Source organism: Papilio machaon, chromosome 16, assembly GCF_912999745.1.
Source record: "Papilio machaon chromosome 16, ilPapMach1.1, whole genome shotgun sequence".
Taxonomy (NCBI): domain Eukaryota; kingdom Metazoa; phylum Arthropoda; class Insecta; order Lepidoptera; family Papilionidae; genus Papilio; species Papilio machaon.
Genome location: NC_060001.1, coordinates 2271591 through 2284173, shown reverse-complemented (window position 1 = coordinate 2284173; position 12583 = coordinate 2271591). Strand labels below are relative to the sequence as shown.

The window sequence follows — 12583 nt, the reverse complement described above, 5'->3', positions numbered from 1 at the left end:
TTTAATACTACAAATGTATGACATAACCGTTTTCACTAAAAACAATTTTATCACGCATTTAAAGAATTTCTTTTATTATAGTCTGTAATAGATTTCAAATAATATTATTGTAAGTGAAAACGGACATAGTAACATGTGAATATACGACTATATACGAGTAAAGCCGTCTCGAGTCTCGTGAAATAATAAATTTAAGTGCAACAGTAGGAGACAGACAGACGGCCGAGGCCGGGGCCGCGTGCTATATCTCAATAACTCCTACATTATTTATTGTTTCACGAAACAATGAACACATAAAGCATTTCTCTATAAGCTATTAGCATAAAATGAACGACCACTACGAACAGATTCATTGCAGATAAAAATCAATGTCACAGTACATTACATTATTATCTAGAAACGTATAATTGTATCTAAAGAACTAATTAAGTGATGAATTAATTGATTTATTGTTAGAATTATGAAAGTATAAATATCTGTTCAATTGACTGAACTTTCTTAACTTGTAAGATAGATGGCGTTGAAGATTTGATTTGGACGAATTTACAGTTACAATTGCGCAAATTAAATGATTACTTTCACATCCAAAGACTTTCAATATAACTAAGGTTGTCTTTTAGATTTAACGAGGGATATCTACACTAAGGGACTGTTTGAGTAAACATTTTAAAAAGATTTCGTTTCATTAGGTTTTTCCATGGGCATCAGTAGGTTGTTGTGAAACAAAGCAGATATAAAACTCTTGTACAAGTAGGTCTTTATTGTTCCTTTTTTTTTTAAAAAAAAGGTCTTTATGACGCTTAAATATTGAAGTGATTAGTTCATTGGCAATTAGGTAAGCGTATAACAAGGCAATAGGTTCATTTGGGCATCGCTAATTACACCCCGGGCAGCAATCAGCGGACTAATGGCTATCAGCTCATTCCCGTAGCCCGCACCCCCCTAGCCTGCCTCCCTACTTCCTCGCTTTCGGGAATATTATTTCAATATATTAGGCTTAGTTTATGAAATACTCGTCAAACTGTTCAACACATGATTACATCAAAGATAACAACAAGGGATAACAATACATTTTTATTCGAGTAGTCCATGTGAAAATAAAAAATCGTAAACTGACGTATATACAGAAATCTGGCAGATTGTAATTAATTCTTGTCGAAATACATTTCTTGGCAACGTAAAACGTATAAAAACATAAAGAGAATACGTGAGCCACCGGACCGACAACAGTCCGACGTCCGACAGCCCGGGCAAGCTTTGTTAGATCTAATCAGCGCGAGGCTTTGTTTCCCACAACAGAGCAAACAACGTCCGGGGGATTTCATTTACATTTCGTACATCGCTCCGTCTGTCCAAGTTTACACTCTTAAAAGCCCAACACAAAATAGGAGTTAATTAGCGTGTAAATAATTCACTAGCGGACACGAAACGGTTACTACTAGTATCCGAAACAAGTTTGCTCCTGGTTTTTCATTTGCCGTTTGTTATTTTAAAAATATACACGTCTAGATTCTATGGTCGGATCATTAAATGTATGCTAGAGGCATTTATGTCAGTTGGGCAGATTCACTAGAGAAGTCTGGCACCAAGTACCCTTAACTTTAGTGTCGCTTGTACGATCAGGTTTGAGTAGGTACCAAGTTTGATAAAATTGACATCGACATTCTACAATTTTTTTATACATTTTCATCGGGTTTTTTACTTTTTATAAACATTATTGCTCTGGTAATAATGCGATTTAATGCCCGAACAATAAGTATTACTAAAACATTCTAAGAAATGAATAACGAAATAAAATGAGGTTGCCATTTAGCATATTGGCTTGCGACAACTTGTCGACTAATTTTAACACATGCTTTCGATTTATACCAAGTTACAAAGAATTCTTATGTTTAATACGTAGTTTTAAAATATTTAAAAATCTAAATATAATAATCGAAAATACGAGCAGAATTTGATCCCTTATTTACTTTTCATTACGATGAATAAATCATATTTAGAACACACATAATACAAAATAAAGTTTATTTTCGTGTTTAAATTACTCACTTTATGAAAACTTCAACGTTTTATTTAAAGCTTACAGTTGACGCATTTACGGCTGGCTTAATTTGTGGGCAAACAGAGCACGCTTTAAAAATTAGACGTAAATAAATTGTGAAGGGCGCGCTGCGGTCGGATTTTGTAGAGAAACAGAAGCCAGATGGTGATTAATTATCGAATTTTATAATAATTACGCGTTGCGTAGAGGAAGCGTTGTACGCGTGCCCGCCGGCCATAGCAAACAATGCGTTCTATTTTGCCACAGATAACACAATCACGTTTTAGTTCAAATTGACATTAGCCAGCGTTGCTTTATGTTGAAACTGGTATTAGAAATTAATATTAATTTTGTCATCCTACATAAATAATAATAACATAGTTATTTATGATGTGAGACGTTTATTAATTAAAATATGTATAAAGGAATGCAGCAGTTGGCATTATTCAACACCTTCTACTGTTTATATGATCATTAAAAAGTAAAGAAGGGTCATACATATTTCATGAGATCGTCGACAAGAAGCGTCGACATATAAAGGTAACGATAAAACCTAAATGATAAAAATGGCAGGTGAGAATAATTTGAAATTTAAAACTGAACCGATTATTTAAATAATTCCATTTTTCACCAGCTAAATTATTTGATGTTAATATACGTTAAAGGTTAAGCTTTCTCCTTTTCTCGCATGTAGCGTGGTTATTGAGGTTTATTAATATTCCGCGATGTTATCTACCACTAATAAGCAAGCTTTAATTATATAGACTCCGCTGTATTATGTGCACCATCAATATATATTAATATAAATCGTACCTTACGGATAAATATCATGAAAGAGAGAGGGAGAAAGGAGATGGCTATAAGATGGTTATGGCCGCCATGAAACGCGAACGACGACAAAAAAGGTTTGGAACGCGTTCTGTTATCGCTTTAAGCCAGGTGTTGTAAATTAAATTATTATTGCCCCTTTTATAATGGTCGTTGGCGTAATTGTAGTTATTACGAAAGTCTTTTTTTAAGGTCATGAAGACCATTTATAAAAAGTTAAGGTTGTCTCATACGCAATGAATATTTTGGGAATATGACTTTTTCTTTAATTTTTAAATTAAACGTTATGGATTTTTTTAACTGTCGGTGATTAATCTACTTGTCACATTGTTCAAAACACTCAGTTGATTTAACTGTGCATCCGACAGTTAATGCGATGGGAGGAAGACATTTTAAATTCCTTCAATGTATGATTCAGTGTGTACAGTTCAGTCGGGTATTAACTAAAATTATCATTTAGAAGCGTTAGCGAACCATTGAGTCTCTCCCTTAACACCCAATTAACGGCAGTTAGTGTTAGGAAAACTAACTTTATATTGATCGTGGTAATGTTAACTTAATAACATTGATTAATTTCGACCAGAATTAAAACTAAATAACTTATCAAAAGTACCTACCTACTTATTACTTAAATACTTTGTTACACAAATATTATTTTGATTTAAACGAATTTAAAAATGTTTGTATGATGGATGAGAAGAGAAAAAAAAAATAACAACGAAATGTATGGATCGCGAAGCTGATACAATGTACTAGGCGTGCATAAGCGTGCTGTGAGTATGAGGCGAGAGCGCTACGGTGCGTTGCGTTCGTGCGCTAGTAACAACTCACCACCTTCCGTTTCGTGCCACACGATGCCCTCCAACGTGACCGAGGTACCAGGCTCGCAGGGGCCGAGGCAGTCGGGCTCCGTGATAGTACCGACTGACGTGCCCACACATACTTCGGCAGTTTCCTGGGAATAATAAAATATTAAGTATCAATATCACTTAATGAAACTGCTAATGTAAACAAAACACTCCAAACAATCCTTAATGATAAGTACTAAGGACTTTGATGTTACAATGTAGAGATGGCGTATTTAGTAGATAATAAGCACTTATATCGACAACGTTATTGAAGGCTTATTGATTTACATACATTTTTCTATTCATATTTGACACAATTCATGAAAAACAAACATAAAAACTATCGCGTTCAATTACGATTTTGTCGAAGTCATAGCGGAATCGTTAAATAACTAGTAGTTATCCGCCTGTTACATATACACGACGTGCCCTAAATACCCGGCTTTAGAAAACCGAGGGATCTAATTGCTTCCTATGGACACTTCGAAGAAGTTAAAATAAATTCCACTTGTAAAGGAATTGGAATAATAAAAATCGTTATCAAATTATCAAATCTTTTTCTAATTTGGTAAATAATTTTTTTTAATTTCTAAGTTGAATTAAATAAAATTTAGCAGAAAGTTTTTGAAATGTAATAATTAATTCTATTTTTTGTGAGTATAAAAGATCAAATGAAAATAAAATTCTTGAAAACCGTTAATGTAGTCTCTGGTACTCATTGGGATTTCATAAATGCAAAGAACGTTTACGAGGCGGAACATAATCAAATGAAGCCATTTACATTCAGACGGCGATACGTGCGAGTAGTACACCGATGTCGTTACCTCTCTTTCTTCTGCACTGCTAACAGCCTCGCAAATTATGGACAAGCAATTCACTGAATCCATAGACATGTCTACCAAAGTATTATACTATTGGTAAAATAACAAAATTTTATGTGAATTCACTCGCTTGCAAAGTAACAATTGAAAATTTTGTTGTTATTCTTATATTTGTACAATCGTGTATGTTGTATCGAGTGAGCGAAAAACTTTCACATAAATCTCATTACAGTTTGTCGGAAAAAAACACTGAACAATTGAATTAAAATTTAATTGTTAAGATCTAGAAACATCTAGATCACTCTTGTCGTGTTGGATGGGAAAGATACGACATCAGAGATTTTTCGAATTACTTCAAGTTACGAATATGGTTCTGTTATAATTAAAAATATTTTTTGAAATTTTCATCTTTATGTATTTGAACATGCGACTGTCTCACAAGTTTAAAAATATTCCGACTGCTTTTAAATTGGATGACATTTTTAACCATTCAGCTTAATTAATTAAGCCTAGTTAATTAAACCAACATATTTAACATGGAATACAAGCTTAATTAAAAAGTACAAATTTCTTAATAAAAACGATAAAGGCACGTAAATTTTTTTTTAATTTCTTTGTGTTTGTATTAAAACTATAAAAATTAAATTAAACAAGTCTATACTGACCATATTGGAATTATGATGCATTTAGCAAGTTAAACATATCACATACACTCGATAATACCTATATTTTACTTTTATGTTTGTACGTAATGTATTAACAAGACAATGTCGAGTCAATACTTTAAAGCGATAAAGACGAATTGATGACATCAACACCCACACGCGTACTTTATAAATAATATTAAATGCTATATTGTTAAACTGATGACAAATGCGCAAGCCCACGCCCACGCGTGCGCTACGGACAATGCGGAATTATACGTTGGCCTGAGAGAATTAATATTTTGACACGCCATGTCGCTATTAGATCCCTTATCGCGCGGGAATTACACGCGGAGCTCTGCATTGTAGCGCGAGGGGCCCGGTGACTTATGCGCGCCTGGTCGGACACATTGTGAACGCTAGGGGAGGCCAACAGCTGCTGATTTTATACATTTTTTTTTTATAAATAATAGCTATTGAGATCATATTATACCCGATCATGTGTTCAGAAGTGGAACGTACAAGTTTTTAAAACATTTCTTGTTTACCTTAAACGAAACCGATACATAATAAGAAATCAATTTATCTGTTTTTGCGCAACTGCACTTTTTTTAGTTTGAACAATCTCTCAAATCATATTTTATTAAAATTAATTAGAAATTGTCGGCAAACTACAAAAGTATGTAAATCAATACCCACCCGGGCGGCACGGACAAAGGTGCGCGTAAACAAATGTAATAAGCACCCTGACTTCAGTCCCTAAAGGAATGGTTCAAAGGCATTTTGAAAGCTAAGTGTTATTTGAGTACATCAACGTATGCCACAAAAGGAAAGCGCATTGATGAGTGACGGCCGGACGCCCACATGTCTAACGATTATGAAACAATGTCTCCTCTACACGACCCGTCGATGTCGTGACTCACACGCGATTTGTCTCTATTCACTGTGACAAGAAGCAATTTGGTCCGCGGCCCGTTATAAATCGTAGCTCAATATCTCGGGACATTTGGCAACGTAACCGCTCCGAACGGGTAACAATTTCCGACAGTGTAACCGAAATTACAATCAACAACAAAACGAACGGCCATACATCATTTTGATAATTTCGAGTAAATGGAACATTGCTTACGTTTATGGTAGCCTGGTTACAAGCTGTTTGGTGTCGCATGTCGTGCAAACTAACCAACATGGGTTTTAATAATAACCACCAAAGTAGTTTACTGAATAATAAACCACCAACAAACATCCAGTCAAAGCAGTATTTAAATTAGGAATTCAGTAATTCAACTTATTTAGATAACTTAGGCTAGAAAATGAATGAATAGAAGATACACTGTAACTATTAAGCAAAACACTTAAAACAAAACAAATTAAAAATTATCAATAGTTTTATTAACATTTTAATACTACATTTAATTTTGTAGTTGGAAGAAAACCGTCTATCTCAACCGTACTTCTTACAAATTGAAATAAAATTACTATAAAATCTTTTAGGATGTAAGGCGCTATAAAATTCAAACGAAAAGGCTACGCTTTAATATTTTCCTCAACTCCACCGCATTCCGCATTCAGAAAATTTACATAAATTTGAATAATGAACTCGGGCTTCCTGTTATTTCTAACAATGTTTCAATATATTAAAATGGGTGTGAAGATCATATCGGAATTAATTATATAGCATATGGGAAGTAGGTATGTGTAATCGTCCGTCACGAATAAACGCAATAACAATGTGATTATGTAATTTCTTGCTTATTACGAACGAAAAGCGTAAAGTAAAAGACAAAAAACAATTAAGTATTTAGAGAATAAGGTTAATTTAACCGTCAAGTTTAAAATTAAAAAATTTACTTAAATTTTAAAGTAATTGGTTGATAATTAATTTTTACTTAACTTAATTAACTACATTCATGAATAATTAATACGTAAGCAAGGTTTTAAATTTGTGACAAAATGAAATGCTCGATGAATAAAAAATAAACTTAACTTTTTTATCACTTATACACAGTAGCTTGACATTAAAATTTATATTTGTAAAGTAACTGGTTTTAAATAACAACTTGGTCAATACTAAACAGTAATAGCTAATTTATAAATAGCAGTTGTGTAAATAACGCTAAAACGGCGCAATCTGAGCACACCAGGCACCAGGGCAACAAAGCCGGGGCGGGGCGGACCCTACTCAACCCGCTCCCAAACTAATTAACTTTCTACAATTCGATTTGGTCTCGCGCGTAACCGTTTAATATTCGTTTATTCCCAACTCCTTATCGCGGACAAATATTACCGTGGACCGTAATAAAAACGTCAAGGGACAAATAAATTTAAGTTCGATTATATCAATGTCTTGTTTTGGAGGGAATATTAGTGTTTTCAAATAACAAGTGAGGAGATGACGAGACATAAATAAATTTGCGTCGTAAATTACAAGTCCTTAAGTACTTAAACATAAAACCCCAGACGAATTTATTATTATTTAATGTTATCTACATAATCGTATACCCAGTGTTGTACAAAACACTTTATCACCTCTCTCATTCCGTTTGAAAAATCTGCAATTATGTGGTTTTCGAATTTTTGCTGCAGAAAACATAGTAACAAAAACCAAAACAATGTAATTGGTTTCTACAAATGTAACACCTACAGTCATAATTATTATTAACAATTTACTGATCTAATTAATACAGGTACTTGAAAAGTTATTACTCGTAATATCGTTTAAAAATTATTTAATGAACAAAAAGAAAGCAAAATTAAACAAGGATAAAAACAGTTTACGGCAAGAGACCCTCGTTCTGAGCTCAAATATTAATTAAAAATAAAATCCCATTCCTGGAACTGCGAGAAGTAATTAAAACAGAAATAAATGTAACGACCGTAAACATTCAATTGTAATTGGGGCCGAATGATGATGTTTAAAATAATAATTTACCTCGCATTAAAGTTTTTGGAACGTCAGAGTTGAGCACCTCTGCTCCAACGGCGTTGCCTTTTCGAATCCCTTAATTGCCTTTTTAATTACAGGCCATATAAAGTTGACATTTTGACTTTTAGGCAAATAGCACTGAGTGGTATGACATGTAATTGAGAATTCAAAAGGTACTTCAACTTTTAATCTAAAAGTTATATTATAGTTTCAATTTTTGCATCACAATTTACAAGCTTCACAGCAAATTCATTAATTAGTTAAAATAATTTCAAACTTATGACAGCCCAGTACATACGGATATGGTTTTCGAACCCGAAACACATAAAATACTTTTTTTTTAATAATAGCATTTTTATATTAGAACATAGTTACTGCAAAAGGAAGCTACAAACAAGTCTCACACTAATATGAATAAAAATGCATAATGTAAGGTTAAATCCACCGCATATATAATCGTTAAATAAAAAGAAAGTGCGGCAAGCCATATATAGTTCAGCAAACGCTATAAATTCTTTTACTATGCAAATACTTGGCCGGCTTCTTTACGCGAGCAAATATTGAAAATTCTCGAGCGAATAAAATTCCTAGCAAAATATTTTTTAATATACACGACTCTGTTGAACGTTAGCTCTTCAAAAGGGGAAGTTTCAATTTAAAGACGAACGAAAAACGAGGATTTACATTGTACGAATGCAGACAGCTCCTTCTGTGAGAATAACAACTTCTTTTTTAAAAGTTTACATCAATATTATTTTTATTCAGATTTTTATTAAGATAACTGAGATAGTTTCGTAATGAAAAAAACTGTCGAAAGAAAGTATTTTGTCATAAAAAAGTGTCATCTGATGATAAGCGTCTAATAACATAACCGTAAATATATTATGAATGTGGATGTTGCCAAACATTATTTAAACTGTCTGAAATTGACTACATCACTTACCAGCATTTTACTGAAAAAATATCGTTATATTCGATTTTTGCCAGTTTTCTAGACCCATCCCTTCTGAAAGCTTATTTTTGTTAATAACGACACTTAGATAATATAAAACATTTAATATTTTAAAGTTAAGTCTCTGTAATCTGTAACTGAGCCAAGTTACTCTTAAAGTCACTCAGGGTAAGCTTGCTTGGCGCTGGGCCACCTAAAAACTCGTGTAAGTTGAATATGTACTCGGATTTATCGAACAGTGGACATCTGCCAAATAAAAGTCATATAACTGAAAACAAAACAAATGATTGAGACATTTGTATTTGTAAAAATTGAAAAACATCTCTTCCATTCAACTATTCAAAAATAATGTATACTAATAAATGCGTTCAAGCAAAATTTATAATTAGACAAACTCTATAAAGAAAATAAGAAAGAATTGCAAAATACACACAATTTAAGGAATAAAACAATTATTAAATCTACGTACAAAAAAAAAGTGAAAAAGATTTATTTAAAAGCAGCTTTTTCAATAAAAAGGCAATCTTCTTTTAAAAACCAGCGAAGCCATTCGTCTGCGAGATTTACATTTAAAAATTGATAAACATCAAAAGCCGGATCAAGTTAAAATATTCAATGACACCTAAACATAATTTATATTTGGTATTCATTTTTCAAATTTTATATTTTTTGCAAGATATAATATATTTATTAATAGATCCGTCGAATAAATTATTTTAATTTTTTGTAAAAATATACAACTAGGGATGAATTTTCTATCCATACTAATATTATCAAGTGGGAATATTTGTATTTATGTATGTATGTAAATCAAAAACTACTGTACCGATTTCAATTTTTTTGTGATAAAAACATTACATCACTGAGCAACATATCCATGCTAGATTTTTTTCCGCACTGACGAACTCGCAGGCAAATGCTAGTATTAAACATTTTAAGTAATAAATACCCTTAAAGTAACCCAGAGACAGTTCCTTTAAAATAATGTCATTGAGCGTTTCAAAGGCTTATTGTCAGGTTATAATGAAAGCATTTATTCTACTATACTGACTAAATTATACAAGCACAGAAAAATAAACCAGAGACAAAAGCTTCGTCATGTTGCCAACGACTGTCGGCAGAAGTCCGAATGATTCGAAAGTCGTATTCGTAAAACGACTCTTTAAACCATTAATGTTAAAAATATCCAACGAAATGAGCTACCGACTAACAAAATCCACCAAAAACCACGGTAATTTCCAAGCGAAGCTATTTCATTTAGCTCCGCGTTAGAGTAATCAGATTTATAGACCTCGCTACTTGTAGACGTAATCTACTTTGCTAAAATGAATACAGTGTTGTTTACATTTCATTTAGCAAGTTCTAACCTTTGGCTACTAACATTAATAACTACATAAGTTTCTTCATTAAAGTAAATAGACCGTAAAAGCGTTTAACATATTACAACTTTATTTAGCATACAAAAATATGATTTATCAAACAATAAACGCAATAAATTACAAACAAAACTACTACACAATGAAATTTCAAAACAACATATAAAAAAATCGATTTTTTTTATCAGTAAAGAAATAAACAATATTTTTCAAAGTTGCTGTAATACTTTTAGTTTACGATTTTAAGATGTTCAAAGGAAAATTTGTTGTAGCTACTTCATAAAATTTTCAATTCCCGGACTGAAAGTTGGCTTACATAAAACGGAGGTAAAACTCGCTCGCATCTAATATACCGACCATATTGGGACAAAGCGGGGAAAATTATTGTTTGCTTTCAATTTACGTTCAACATCAAAGTTTTTTTTTATAGTATTTTGTATTTTTAGAGGCTTACTTAAATTATCTAAGTGCTTAGAAACCGTAAAAGGAAATTCCAGCTATAGAATTTTATATCGTAATATTACATTAGTTATGATTTGTTTTCATTCAAATCGCCTGTGACCCTTGAAAAGAATTTGATGTAATCCAATTTTGGCACTTGGGTCACTTCAACATTTCGACATCGGACCCTCGTCGGTCTCCATTCCCCCGCTCTCTCCCGTTCCCCATCCCGGACAACGCCGATGTGTTATTTATCTCGTCTAAATGCTCAGCGAGAAAAATACGAACCCCTGTGTCCCTTATCTCAACCAAACTCGTACCTTTTTTATTCCCTCGTGCGACTACAGGCAGTTTTTTTTTATTATTTAAATTACAGTTAACACTCGTTCCATATATAAATTTGTAAACAAAAAATTATAGAGGGGAAGTTTTAATAGAGCTTGATTACTAATTCTCTTCGCTACTTTTAACATGTGTTCGTCAAATTAAACAAAATTAGTCAGCACGTTTGTACTCTCGGAACATAACGTTAATATAGTTCGAATAAGCTGTTTGAAGCCAAGTTCGCAGCGTGAATATTCATGATTCAAGAACTCATATAAATATTACTCGAGACAGTCGAGCGCGTTAATGAAACAAGATGCTAACTCCGCGAGGCTTACGCGAAGCTTTTAAATTATTCCCGACGCGACTCTTCGTCTTTGTTGCGACCCTATTATTTCAAATTATTTTTAATTGCTTAAAAGCAAGCGAAATAATGCCAACAAGCAACTCTCTTCCTTTGTTTTCTACCAACGCAATAAAGTTTTAAAAACCTTTTAAGACGAGACGACGAACCTAACACAAACATAAAAACAAACCGTAACCTCTCTCATTTAACGATTCTCGAAAAGAAAATGGACCGTGAAAATCGAAGCGCAACAATGGGCCCGTAATGAAATCACTTTTTTTATTGTTGCCGCGCCGTCGGGGACTGACCAATTTTAGCCTCGTTTCCATTGAAATCCATCCGACGTAACAAAGGACTTTCGGGCCGAGCTAAATTTCAATTGTGCGCGAAGTACTACCACTCGGGTATGTCGCCCTGGTAGCGGACACATGTAACGGCCGTAACAAATACACTGCGGATGCGTTCATTCCAACAAGCGTCGTCCGCCATCTTTGAATAATTCATGAGAGGCGACAACGCGAATGCTTTAAAAAGTTAACAAGGTTTTCCGAGCTTTCCTTTGTTCTACATACTGAGAAAAACAAATTGCCACGATGCTCAGCACCGCAAGAACATGGATCTTAAAATCTACATAATTTATGTTATGGTGAATGACACAAATATTTGATATTTTTAGTAAATAATTTATTAAAAATGTAATGAATACAGTTTTAGCAAACATTTTATTAAAAACGTGTATCCTATTTCATTGTTATACGTTTCGTTACAAAAATTACTAGTACACGGGCAAACTGTTCCATTAAACAGTAAAGTAGGGTGTGTACAGTATCAGTTGTAAAGTTGTGGTTCGGTTCAGCGCGTAAACACATTCTATCTACACTTCGGATATCTTTCTAACCTAACAGGATTACCTCGAACCACTCGCCTTGTTGCCGGCTAGTTTGCACACAAACTTCCTATCCGCAAACTCCTGTTCGATAATCCTCTCCTGGTACATAGAGAATTAGTAACTTATTGTTCTAGAAAAAAAAAGTTA

The 12583-nt window shown here is 33.2% G+C and overlaps 1 protein-coding gene across 6 annotated transcripts in view; it reads right to left on the bottom strand.

Annotated features, from left to right (window-relative positions):
* The window catches only part of LOC106715756 (zinc finger protein 608-like), a 99441-nt gene that overhangs the window by 6732 nt on the left and 80126 nt on the right, over window positions 1-12583 (bottom strand). For 5 of the 6 annotated variants that reach the window (XM_045681710.1, XM_045681711.1, XM_045681709.1 and 2 more), the window contains one exon: window positions 3701-3824. In XM_045681710.1, coding sequence (XP_045537666.1) covers window positions 3701-3824 — 124 coding nt within the window. The remainder of the gene's footprint in view (window positions 1-3700; window positions 3825-12583) is intronic. The other variant, XM_045681712.1, reaches the window with a different exon arrangement.